Source organism: Crotalus tigris, unplaced genomic scaffold (assembly GCF_016545835.1).
Source record: "Crotalus tigris isolate CLP2741 ecotype Arizona unplaced genomic scaffold, ASM1654583v1 scf7180000017828.1554129, whole genome shotgun sequence".
In the NCBI taxonomy this organism is placed as follows: domain Eukaryota; kingdom Metazoa; phylum Chordata; class Lepidosauria; order Squamata; family Viperidae; genus Crotalus; species Crotalus tigris.
The window spans coordinates 1,424,047-1,437,830 of NW_024096658.1; the positions used below are offsets into that span (position 1 = coordinate 1,424,047).

At 41.3% G+C, this 13,784-nt stretch overlaps 1 protein-coding gene across 2 annotated transcripts in view; it reads right to left on the minus strand.

The window, feature by feature from the left end:
• The window catches only part of CCDC81 (coiled-coil domain containing 81), a 28,544-nt gene continuing 14,760 nt past the window's right edge, over positions 1-13,784 (minus strand). For both annotated transcript variants that reach the window (XM_039342966.1, XM_039342965.1), the window contains exons 9-15: positions 12,021-12,167; positions 10,380-10,487; positions 9,128-9,297; positions 8,163-8,241; positions 5,456-5,682; positions 4,776-4,901; positions 1-361 (exon numbers count right to left, since the gene is read on the minus strand). In XM_039342966.1, coding sequence (XP_039198900.1) covers positions 220-361; positions 4,776-4,901; positions 5,456-5,682; positions 8,163-8,241; positions 9,128-9,297; positions 10,380-10,487; positions 12,021-12,167 — 999 coding nt within the window. In that variant the 3' untranslated portion in view covers positions 1-219. The remainder of the gene's footprint in view (positions 362-4,775; positions 4,902-5,455; positions 5,683-8,162; positions 8,242-9,127; positions 9,298-10,379; positions 10,488-12,020; positions 12,168-13,784) is intronic.

The following is a 13,784-nucleotide window of genomic DNA, read 5'->3' on the forward strand; positions in this document are numbered from 1 at the left end:
TACATATATATCTTTTAATGCAGAAAAACACATTCCAAAGTGAGAGGACAAAATCCTGTCACCAGAAAAGAAAAAAAAAAACTAAGAATTCCATGTCACGGGGCCACAAGAATCAAATCATAAGCACATTTATACAATCAGATTTTTTTAAAAAAAAAAAAAAACAATTTCAAAAGCACTTCTAAGAAGAAAAGGAAGGCATAAACAAATGGGGCTGCTTCAAACGATTAACCGAGATCCAGGGATATATTTACTGTCTGTCCATATATTTTTTTCCCCAAATTTGTTCAGGCCTTTCTTGCACTGGTAACAACGACGATATCTTGCACACTGGTCCAGCAGCATAAGTTTGTCTCCCGCCCTGCAGTTCAAGGAGACAGAAATGTTAAAAAAATAAATAAATCAGCTTCTTGGGAAGAAAGACCAATAATTCACTTTTCCTCAAAGGCTTCTATTTCAAATGCTGGAGAAATCAGGAGATTCAGGCTGTTCAAATGAGTATGAAGATTTATTGCAAACTTAAGTTCTCTACAAGAATCTGACCAAGTAAGGGGCAAGGGAAATGAGCGCGAGATAAGAAAGCCATTCAAGGTGAGTTGGGCTTAGATCTCTTGCAGGCGTGCAGGGACTCATTATGTATGATGTGTTTAGCTATCCCTCCTCTCCCATCAGGCTCAGCCTGGTCATCTCCTCCATACCACTGCTCATTCACTTAGGACAGTAATGGCGCACCTATGACATGCATGTCAAAGGTGAACACGCTGTGATATTTTGCAGGAGACACAAGCATTCACCAACTTCCAATAGTAACTATACTTGAAAGCATGCCCTGTTCTTGGGTCATTGTTGAAGTCTGTAGAAGCCACATAAGAATGGGGTCTGTGTTCTCATGCAGCTTCTAGAGATCATGCAAAAGGGTTGTACTGTAATGTCTAGAGCTGGAAGGGACCTTGGAGGTCTTCTAGTCCAGCCTCCTGATCAAGCAGGAGAACTTATACCATTTCAGACAGATAATTGTCTAGTCTCTCCTTAAAAATCTCCAGTGATGGAGCGCCCATGATTTCTGAAGGCAGGTTGTTCCACTGGATAATTGTCTTCACTGTCAGGAACTTTCTCCTTAATTCCAGGTTGCTTCTCTCCTTGATCAGTTTCCAACCATTGTTTCTTGTCCTGCCCTCTGGTGCTTTGGTGAATAATCTTCTTTATGGCAGCCCCTCAGAGACTGGAATGCTGCTATCATGTCTCCCCTATTTCTTCTTTTCTTTAGACTAGCCAAACCCAAGTCCTGCAGCTGTTCTTCATATGGCCTCTGATGGCAAAATGCAGGTCAGGGGGCGCTGTGCGTGTCAATCCAGAGCTCCATTCTCAGCTGCAGAGGAATTTCCTTCAGCTGCAGAAGAAGTGGGCCAGCTGGGAAGAGCTGTTGGTACCGCTACTGAGACCATGGAAAAGACATTCCCCAAAAATAAGACCTGGTGCCTCTTTTGATCTTATTTTCGGGAAAACACCTTGTCATCATCCAGAAAGAAAAATGCAAGATAGTCAGGAACACAGGAACATTATGAGGTAAATTCAACAGTATGCTTATGGCAACCAATCATAATGCCTCATGCATGAGTCAGCACTCTCTAACTCAGACATGTCAAACTTGTGAAATCATGTGACGTCGCACAACGTATCAGCACAGTTTCACCATTGCCGGCAATGGGGTGGGCACGGCTTCTGGATGACGCGTCCAACCCCGCAGGCTGGCAGTTTGACATCCCTGCTCTAACTAGTCAACTACAACTGCGTGTTCTGGTACCTAGTGCACACTCTAGTATTCCAGCTACTAGGTTCAGCATCCTAACAGATTTTATGGAGCTTGTGCAGAAATTTCCCCCACAAGGCATTTCCATCAGTATTGACTGCCTATAGAAGGCCAAATAGCATCCTTCCCCAGCTACATCTTCCATCTCAGAAATCCAAGGATTTGTCCCAGATTTCCGAGTCTGAGTCAAAGATGGGAGGTTATCTACATATTTGGCAAGAACTGTGGGAAAGGAATAGGAAACTCACTTTAGCTACCTCATATAAGGAAAATCTTTACAAGATGTTCTATAGATGGCATTTCCCACCCATAAGGTTAGCAAAAATGGGTTCAAACATTTCACCCCTATGCTGGAAATGTAAAACAGCATTAGGTTCATACTACCATATGTGGTGGGAATGCCCAAAGATTCGTGAGTATTGGAACAGGACACGAAACTGGTTGAGGGATATATTAACACTGGACTCAAGAGTTAAAACCTGTTGTGGATCAGGGTACAGAAGGACTTGAAGAATTGGGACAAGTTACAGTTATCTCTTATGGGTAGAATTGCAGTTATTAAAATGAATGTCCTACCAAAATTTCTTTTTTTGTTTCAAATGTTACCTATTTTAAAGAATGAGCTTAATTTAAATGAATGGCAGAAAGGCATTAATAAATTTATTTGGGCAGGGAAAAAACCAAGGGTAAAGCTTAAAATTATGCAAGATTTTCGTGAGAGAGGTGGACTCAAGGCACCGAATTTGAAATTATATTATGATGCTGTGACTTTAACATTGATTAGTGATTGGGTAAATTTAACAAATGTAGATATACTCCATCTGGAGGGTTGGGATTTACTTTTTGGATGGCATGCCTACTTAATTTTTAATAAAAAAGTGGATCGAGTTTTTAAATCACATATTATAAGGATTTCTTTACTTCGGGTTTGGAGGAAGTATTATAAGAGTGATTTTAAAATACCTTTATGGGCTATACCTTGGCATGCGATAGAGGGGATAAGGAGAGGAGTTAAAATGGATAGGGTTTCTTATACACAACTACTTAGATGGGATGGCCAAAACTGGCAGCTAAAATCTTTGGAAGATTTAGTACATGAAAATATTACCTATTCATGGTTTCAATATAGACAAATAGTGGACAGATGGAAGACGGATTGTAATATGGGCTGGCTTAGAGAAGATGAAAATCTTTTTAAACAAGTAAAGGATCAAAGACAAACTCACATCAAGAGGGTTTATGGGGTTTTAGTGGAATTGGATTCAGAATCTGAATTAATTAAAGATTGTATGATTAAATGGGCACAAAATTTTGGTGAACCAATCCCACTGGATACCTGGGAAATTATTTGGGTGAGGAATGTTAAATTTACACAAGCCCAGAACTTAAGGGAGAATTTTTACCAAATGTTTTATAGATGGCACCTTGATCCACAAAAAATGTCTATTATGTACCCTGATCTAGAGCCTAAATGTTGGAGATGTGGTTGTTTGGACGCTACCTATTATCATATTTGGTGGTCGTGTAAAAATATAAAAGCTTTTTGGATTAAGATATGGTGGAATATTCAAAGAATTTTTAGAAGGAGGGTAAAATTTACCCCATAATTATTTTTGTTAGGTATTGTTACTGATTGTGATGCTAAGGAGGTTATATTGATGTTAAATTTGATTACAGCCGCAAGGCTGTTAGTAGGGCAATATTGGAAGAAGGAATCTTTGCCTATTTTGCAAGAGTGGTTTTTTAAGGTTTCTTATTTGGCGGAAATGGCAAAGATTTCGGCTTTTTTAAAGGAGCAATCGCAAGAGAAATTTTATGTTGTATGGGAAAAATGGATAAATTTCATACAATATAAATTAGATATAAAAAAATATCATTTAGCTTTTTTATAATTTGTATAAAAATTTTTGATATTCTATAGATTGTTTTCTTTCTTTTTTTTCTTTTTTTTCTTTTTTTCCTTTTTTTCTTTCTCCTATTTTTTTTCCTTCTTCTTTCTTTCTTTCTTCTCTTTTTTCTTTCTTTTTAAGTACTTTTTCTTTTTAATGCTTATGTCATATATATTTTATTATTAATTATTTTATAAGTTGTTAAAATTTGTTTAGGTTTTTTTAAATTTTAAATAAGCCTATATTCAGTTCTGGGAAGTTCGGGGAGGGGGGAGGGAGGGGTGGGTTTGGGAGGGATAGGGTGAGGGTTGTTTTGTCTTTTTTTTGTTGTTTATTTGTAAAACTCTTAAAAATTTTTCAATAAAAAAAAAAAGAGTTAAAACCTGAACTCTTCTTGTTGGGAATAACGACAGAAAAATACGACAAGGGAACAATCTACCAGCTGCTACACATCCTGACTGCTAGACTTGCTTTAGCGCAAAAATGGAAGAGCAAGGAAATTCCCACAGAGGAAGAGTTAATACATAAAATATCAGCATGTGCAGAAATGGACAGGCTCACAATGATATTAAAAGATAAATATGGATCAGTTTATTATGAAACCTGGAATAAATTTTACCATTGGAGGAATTTGAAGAGGACAGTCGGGATTAAAGATGAACGTTAAGATAGAAATATATGTTATTTTAGAACAAGTATTGTATATAAAACTTAGATGTATATGTAGAGATGAAGAATTGATTGTAAAAAGTGGAATAATCTGATAAGAATGTATATACTGGAATGTCACGTCAAATCCAATGTTTGTTTGTTTTTAATTGTATTATAAATAAAATTTGTAAAAAAAAAAAAAAAGATGGGAGGTTCTCTAGATCAGGGATCCCCAACCACCGGGCTGCGGCCCATTATCGGGCTGGAAGTCATTTGGAACCAGGCTGCAGAAGTGGCGCAAATGGAGCTGCTCACACGCATGCGCTTGCTCGCTGCTGGGGTGGAACCATCCCTTCTCTTCCCCCCTCCACACCGGTCCACAAAGCCAGAAAGTTTGGGGAACTCTGCTCTAGTTGGATGCTTACCGCTGGAAGAGCTTTTCCTCGTAATCTTTTTGTCGCTTCAGCCCTGCGCTTTTCCGCCAGTCCTCTTGAATAGCCAAGTTCATCTGGAAGAGCCTCTCCATTCGCTCACCTTTCTCCACCATCCACCTAGAAGAATATCAAAAGGGTTTTAAGGCAAGGAGCATGCAGGCAGCCCTCGACTTAACCACAGTTTGTTTTAGTGACTGTTCCAAGTTACAACAACACTGGGGGGAAAGTTACCTATGATCATTTTTCACGCTTATGACCATTGCATCTTCCTGGTCACGTGATCAAAACTAGACCAGGGGTAGGCAACCTTGGCTCTTTTATGACTTGTGGACTTCAACTCCCAGAATTCCTGAGCCAGCCATGCTGAGGGGAAAGGGAGAGGTTTCCAAGCTGAGCCATGCTGGCTCAGGAATTCTGGGAGTTGAAGTCCACGAATCATAAAAGAGCCAAGGTTGCCTCCCCCTGCACTAGACATACCCAATTCCTGCAACCGTTCTTCATATGATTTAGCTTTCAGTCACCTAATCATCTTTGCAGCTCCACTCAGCACTCTTTCCAGTGTCTCAACATCTTTTTTCTATCATGGCGACCAAAACTGGATGCAATATCCCAAGTGTGGTCTTACCAAGTCATTATAAAGTGGTATTAACCCTTTACAGTTTCCATCTTACTGTTTCTTAGCTCTTTGAATCATGTCTGCAGCTCTCCTCTGGTCTACCAGCTGATTAAGAATGGCCGCTCTCTTACGGTCTGCAACTGCCTGCAGCTGATACTTGGAATATTCCCGGGCACGTTTCTTTCTCTCCTCCATTTTCTCTTCATTCATGTCATTCTTCCCAAAAATGACCTCCGTCGAATTAGGCACATACTCAGGCAAGGGAGCTGGTCTTAATTTTAGCTATGTACAAAAAAGAAGAGAGAATTTAAATTAAAAAAGACACTTTACTCATAGCAATTCATTCTTTCTGTACAGGTAGTCTACAACTGAGCCCAAACTTTCTGCTGCTTAAGTGAGACATTTTGTTAAGTGAATTTTGTCCCGTTTTACGACTTTTCTTGCTGCGGCTGTTAAGTGAATCACTGCCGTTGTTAAGTTGATAACACGGTTCTTAAGTCAACCTGGCTTCCCCAATTGGCTTTGTTTGTCAAAAGGTCTCAAAAGGGGATCACGTGACTCTGGGACACTGCAACCGTCATAAGTACATGCCAGTTGCCAAGTGTCCAGATTTTGATCACGTGACCCTGGGGATGCTGCAACGGTCGCAAGTTTGAACAACGATCGTAACTCACTTTTTTCCGTGCCATTGTAACTTCGGTCACTAAACAAACTGTTATAAATTGAGGACTACCTATATACATCTCTTTCTCCCTGCCCAGAATCTTTGTGGATTGAAACAGACTATAAATATTGTAAATAAAGAAATAAGCTGCCACAAAGCTGCTGTCCATCTGGAAAATACAAGGCTGATGACAGCATTACAGATATTTGTACGAAGTAAAAACACCAGGCTTTAAAATCAAGCACTTAAATAGGGACCTGAAAAACTGAGGGAAGTGAAGGTTGGTTTTGCATAGCAAATATTATAATCTTAAGCAGACTAATTGAAATATAAGCCTCTTTTGAGTCTACCAGGATCTGCTTCCAGGCAAACTCAGTTTGGATTACATTGTAATCTTGCACTGTGATGTTAAAGAAACTATTTTAATGTTGAATCTTATTACGGCGGCAAGGTTATTGGTTGGGCAATATTGGAAGAAAGATTCTTTGCCTACTATAGAAGAATGGTCGTTTAAAGTTTCTAATTTAGCAGAAATGGCCAAAATTTCTGCTTACTTGAAAGATCATTCACAAGAAAGATACATCTCGGTGTGGAGAAGATGGATAAATTTTGTACAGAGTAAATATGGGATTAGAAAGTATTATTTAGTTTTTCATTAACTTATAGTTTAAACTGGGAGTTGTTTGCATTTGAGTTAAAGTATTTTAGGGATTTGGTTATTGGTATATTTGGATAAGCTTAGTTAGAATTTGTTTGTTTATTTTTTATTTTTTTTTTAACCCTGTAATCAGCTCTGGGAAGTGAGGGGGGGAAGGTTGGGGTGGGGGGGGAAGGGAGGGAGGGTTATTGTATTGTAATAATGTATTTGTATAAAACTTTTCAATAAAAAAAAATGTTGCACCAAATGATTTGTAATGCCTGAAAATGTTCTGTTTGTACGGGCCAACACAGACTTTTGAAAGAGTTTAAGATCATCTGCCTGCTCTTTTACTACTGACTATTGGAAGGTCTGGGCTGGATCGTGATGGGACTTTCTTCCAAGATTTGCTAATTAAATTTCCGAGAATTAATTCATGAGCCAGCTTTGCCCGCAGAACCAGCATCCCTGTTGGTTCCACTCTAACGGAACTCGTAATTTGCAAAGGTACAGCTACACAGGTAGTCCTCAACTTACAACCAGAATTGAGTCCAAAGTTTCTGTTAAGGGAGACATTTGATTAGTGAGTTTTGCCCCGATTTACGACTTTTCTTGCCACACTGGTCAAGTGAATGACTGCCGTTGTTAAGTTAGTAACACTGTTGTTAAGTGAATCTGGCTTCCCTCATTGACTTTGTTTGTCAGAAGGTTGCAAAAGGTGGATCACGCAATCCCGGGACACTGAAAACAACATAAATATGAATCAATTGCCAAGCATCTGAATTTTGATCATGTAATCGTGCTGCAATGGTTGTAAGCATGAAAAATGGTCACAAGCCACTTTTTCCCATGCTGTTGTAACTTTGAATGGTCACTAAAGGAACTGTTGTAAGTCAAGGACTGCCTATATTTGTTCGATAAACATATGGGGGAGAGGAGAGACATATTGTCAGACAAGCAACTCACGATACTCTGATAAATTATTTTTTTCTCCAACTTCCATATTTAATCTTCAATTTTGTTGCATTCTCTAAAAAGAGAGGCCAACCACTTTCTCTTCAGCTGCACAACTTACTGTATATTCCGGCGTATAAGGCGACTAGGCGTATAAGATGACTCCCGTCTTCAGCGCCGAGTCGCATGCCTAGAAAGTCGTCTTATACGCCAGAAACTACCATAATTTCCAGCGTATAAGATGACCCCCGACTTGAGCACCGATTTTAATGTTTGGGAAAGTCGTCTTATACGCCGGAAAGTACGGTATAAGTGATCGTGAATCGTCAGTTATTGCTCTTACGATTCACTTGGGCTGTGATGCTGCAGTTGCTTATGTAAAAGTAACCCCATTAAATTTAATGAGCCACGTGTGTGTGTTGGAAAAGAGAGTTCCTTTCATGATCACAAACTCGTACACGCTTGTTCTAGGTTGAAATTGCTTGTATTGGCAACCAGCTGATTTACCTGTGTATCAAGGGCCGTCTTATAATTTTGCTTTTCTTCCAGCTTCTCTTTTAGATATTTTGCTCTTTGGGCAGCTAATCTAGAAAGCAGACAGAAGACTAGGAATCAGCCAGTACGATTTCAGTAAGATTTAATCCTGGGTGGAAATCAACATAGTAAGACATGTTGTTTTGATTTGATTTTTAGGTTAGCCATCACTGATGACCTAGCACAGAGGTAGGGAACCTTGGCTCTTTTATGACTTGTGGACTTCAATTCCCAGAATTCCTGAGTCAGCATGGAGTCCACAAGTCATAAAAGAGCCAAGGTTCCCCACCCCTGACCTAGCAGGTTCATCTAAAGCAGACATGTCAAACGCGCGATGACACGTGACGTCACGCAACGTATCGGGACAGTTTTGCCACTGCGGGCAATGGGGTGGGCACGGCTTGCAGATGACATATCCAGCACGCGGACCGGCAGTTTGACACCCCTGATCTAAAGTAATGGGTTAGGATTGGGCTACCTAAATCTACAGCATTTCCCTCGGATCTTGAAAGCCCCAGTATTGATAACAGTTGAGCTCCCACAGGTAAATCTGATTTAGTGAGTGTGTTGGTGACTACAGTTGGGACCACCAATGTTGCCCTTAAGCAAAGCAGTTATGAAGTGAAAAAAGAACATTAATGCAACTGCGCTTACAATTTTACAGAGGGATATGATCCCAAATATCTCAGTGAGTCTATGTGGTGGAGAAGATTTCCAGAACTGAACTCATGAAAACACTGGATAAAAGGGCAAATTGTATTGTCCTTTTTTTTCAATCCCCCACCCTTATCTGGTTGTTTTTTTTTAATATAAACAATGCTGTGCTTTCAGACTCATCATTATGACATCTATAAGGCACCAGGCTGGGGAAATAGGCATTTAAAACTTGGGCTGAATAAATACTGAGGCAGGAGATCAACTTCTCCCAAAGGTCTCACTCTTCTGCCAGCTGAACTTGCTGCAAGCGGTCAATGAAGTCTTGTTCCTGTTTTTGCTTTGCTTCTCTGGCTTTTCTGCTCTCCAGTTGCTTGTCCAAGTGCTGGGCGTATTCCTCTTGCTTCTCGTGAGGCGTAGAACTGGGTGGCCTCTTCTCAAAAATGTAGGACCTCTGAAAAGAGGCACAAATCTTTATGTGAATAAAAGCAACACTTGGATAGAGGGTGGTATTTAGCAAGACAGAAAGAGCCAGCTGGCCATCAACTGATGCGCATAGAACATAAAACAATAGGGTTGGAAGGGACCTTGGAGATCTTCTAGTCCAACCCCCCTATCCATGATAGGAGATCTATATCATTCAGGATAAGTGGCTTGTCCAGTCTCTTCTTGAAAACCTCCAGTGATGGAGCACCCACAACACCAGGAGGCGAGCAATTCCATTGATTAATTGTTCCCACTGTCAGAAAATTTCTCCTTAACTTCTCAGTTGGATCGCTCTTTAATGAACTTCCACCCATGACTTCTTGTCCTGCCCTCTCATGCACTGAAAAATAAATTAATCCCCTCTTCTCTGTGATAAATCTTCCCTTTCCCTTCAAGTATTGGAAGACTGCTATCACATCCCCCCTAATCCTTCTCTTCGATAGCCTATAGGGGTAGGGAACCTTGGCTCTTTTATGATTTGTGGACTTCAACTCCCAGAATTCCTGAGTCAGCATGGCTGGTTCAGGAATTCTGGCTGTTGGAGTCCACAAGTCATAAAAGAGCCAAAGTTCCCTATCCCTGGGCTACCTAGGTTCCTCAACCATTCACCATTCGATTGAGATCATGGAACCAATAGTCCAACAGATCCAAAAAAGCCTAGATCACAGGTCAGCAACACGCAGCTACAGAGCCACATGTGGCTCTTTGAGCCTTCTCCTGCGGCTCCCAGCATCCTCCGCCATTTGCAGAGAGAGAGACAAAAAGAGGCACTTGCGCTTCCCCGCCCTCTCTCTCTGTCTGTGTATGTGTGTGTGTGTAAAAAAGAGAGTGGCCTCACACTTTTCTCGGACAAGCTGACAAGCTTATTGGGCAGGGCTCCTGCCTTTGCTGTTTCTCAGCAGGAAGCGCGCACAGGTTTTGCGGTTCCCAGTGTTTTCTTTTCTCTGGAAAATGGGTCCAAGTGGTTCTTTGAGTGTTTAAGGTTGCTGACACCTGGCCTAGATAGAGAAAAGGCCAAGCTATAGTGTTGCAAAGGTTGAGGGGTCTTACAAAAGGTTCAGCCAGCTTCTCGTTCTTCTGTTGTCGCATGGCTTCCGCTATGCCCAGGTTATAAGATGCCACTTTCTGGTTCTGCTCCCGAGCTGCCGCAATTTTCATCTGTAGTTTGGAGAAAGAATTAAATGCTTTTGAGATGAAAAGGATGGGAAAGAAGAGCTGAGCTGGACCACATTGGAGAAACCAAGATTCAGAATCCATAAGGGGTGTGCCGTCCCACCAGTCCTTTTATGAATGGTGTAGATCCCTCTTAGCAACATCCTCTATGTAGATAGCCTCCTTCTGATGGGAGCAGGAAACGGGGGCCTCCTGGAGTATTGTTCTCAGTAACAAGGAGCACTTTTGAGTAACGTTTCTAGTTTTTTAAAGAACCAGCAAATTCCCCACTGGATTTTGGATAATGACAAGGACTGGCTCAAACCCAGCCAGAGACAACAATTGCCCAAAGAGCTGAACTTCAATAATCTGAAAACTCAGTATAATGTAGGAAACACATTACACCTCCTGAACATGCAGGAAGGCATTAACAAGATCATGCTAGGAATACTATGGGATGCTATGAAATAATTCATGTTACAAGGGCTAGATCAGGGGTCCCCAATCTTGGCAACTTGAAGACTTGTGGACTTCAACTGCCAGAATTCCCCAGCCAGCATGGCTGGCTGGGGAATTCTGGGAGTTGAAGTCCACAAGTCTTCAGGTTGCCAAGGTTGGGGACCCCTGGGCTAGATGACAGATGAGTCAAAGGACGCTGATAATTGAAAGAACTCATTACATACTCGGTACGTTTGAATGGTATACAGCAGTGGTTCTCAACCTTTTTAATGCCGCGACCCCCCAACCGGTCATAAGTCGAGGACTACTCAACCGGTCGTAAGTCGAGGACTATTCAACTGGTGCAGCACCGTTTGCAGATTGGGACTTTTGGCGGGCTCAGCAGGGCAGAGACAGCCTGGACAATTCCTATTGGCTTTTTAAAGTCAATAGAATTAGACTCTATTCAAGAGAGTCTATCCTATTGGCTTTCAAAAGCCAATAGAATAAAAGGGAGTAGCACAGCTAAGGAAAAGGGGGAAAATTTTTATTTTATTTATTTATTTATTTATGAGACTTATATACCGCTTTAAGTGCAAGCACTCTCTAAGCGGTGTACACCAGTAAGCAATGTATATATATATATATATTTACATTGCCCAAAATGGCGGACTGCGTTGTTTGGCAACCCCCGTGAAACGGTCGTTCGATCCCAAATAGGGTCCCGACCCACAGGTTGAGAACCACTGGTATACAGAGTGATTTCCAATCTTTCCAAAGAGCTTTTCACCTTGAATTCATGGGAGAACTCTTTACTTATGCATAAACCTACCTTTCTGGCTTGGATTTTATTTTGGCAAAGGCCCATCAGGCTAAGAGCCTTCCTATCATTTACTTATTTATAAAATGCATATGGCTGCCCACTCACTCTCAGTGACTCTGGGCAGCTCGCAAAAAATAAAAAAAACAACAATAAAAGTCTCCCGATCCAGTCGTGTCCGACTCTAGGGCGCTCTGCTCATCTCTGCTTCTAAAAGTTCTAAAAATGTCCTGCTTTTCTACGTAGGAAGAAAGCAAAAATCAGTTTTTCGGTCCCCATACCAGCTCCTTCTGAAGGGCTTCGTGATCTCTTATGGCTTGATACTGGGCCAGGATGCAGTCTTCCACTTTCTCCTTCCTTCTTCTCTCTTCACCCAAGTAGACCGGAACATTCCTCTGAGCACGCTGCATGCATAGGTAGCACATCTCCTGGAGATACACAAGGCAAAGAACGGTGTAATCTGTGTACCCGACTGCCTCTCTATTCTAATTCTACAGCAAATCTCTTGTTTCACAAACTTGTAACAAAATCTAATCCATCCATCCATCCATCAATCAAAATCCTCTAAAGGCAATTTAGAAGTTTTGGGTTTTGTTTTTTCCTTGCATCTCATTGCACGCCTAAGTGAAGGAACAATGAGTCAAAACAGGCTACCTGTGGAGGGAATGGTTTTGAAAGACGGGAGAAAGAGCCAGTACTGAGACAATAATCAGATAAGCGGGGCTTGAGCCCAGAGCAAGAAAATCAGGGAGGGAAGGGAAAGCATATTCAAAGTTGCAAGATTCTGTTACTACAGTATACGTGTTACAATAAAATTTGTTGTTGTTGTTGTTAATTGCAAAGTCGTGTCCGACCCATCGCGACCCCATGGACAACGTTCCTCCAGGTCTTCCTGTCCTCTACCATCTTCTGGAGTCCATTTAAGTTCACACCTACTGCTTCAGTGACTCCATCCAGCCATCTCATTCTCTGTCGTCCCCTCCTTCTATTGCCCTCAATCTTTCCCAGCTTTAGGCCCTTCTCCAGTGAGTCCTTCCTTCTCATTAAGTGGCCAAAGTATCTGAGTTTCAACTTCAGGATCTGGCCTTCTAAAGAGCAATCAGGGTTGATGTCCTCTAGGACTGACCGGTTTGATCGCCTTGCAGTCCAGGGGACTCGCAGGAGTCTTCTCCAGCACCATAGTTCAAAGGCCTCAATTCTTTGGCGCTCAGCCTTTCTTATGGTCCAACTTTCACAGCCATACATTGCAACTGGGAAAACCATGGCCTGGACTATACGCACTTTTGTTGGCAGGATGGTGTCTCTGCTTTTTAGTATGCTGTCTAGATTTGCCATAGCTTTCTTTCTTAGCTGGGGCTGAAATTATACCTTCTTCCACAGAAAGAGAGAAAACGGACAGATTCTGATCAATAAATAATAGCTTCCAATATGAGACAGTCTCATAACAAATGGTAATAACTGCATGTCAAAGAAATTGCTATATGATTTACATGAGAAGACCAGGTTATTCTATCCATTTTTCCATATAAATACTGGGTGTGTGTATGTGTGACAAATGGGTCCATATATCAGAATTGGGAGATGGTGAGTTCTAGTCCCACCTCAAGTATAATCGCTGGTTGAGGGAGTTGGGCCAATCACCAAGAGACTGTGAGTTCTAGTCCTGCCTTCGGTATAAAGGGGGCTGGGAGACTTTGGCCAATCACCAGGAGATGGTGAGTTTTAGACCATTTTAGGCATGAAAGCCAGCTGTAAGACTTTGGGCCAGTCCCTCTTTCTTAACTGACCTTAGCTCACAGAGTTGTTATTGTGGAGGAAATAGAAGGAGGAAGGTTTGTTGGATATACTTACCACCTTGTTTATAATAATTAATAAAGGAAGGATATTAAATAAAATTGGTTGGAGATCAGAATCATCTCTCATTGGCTAAATAATTGTAGGGCACGGTGGGCCAAGAGCCAAACATGGCCCAGGGACCACCACTCACCCAGTTCTTCCTAACAGCAAACATCATTTCCAGAGTTGTTATAACTAGCTGTAGATAA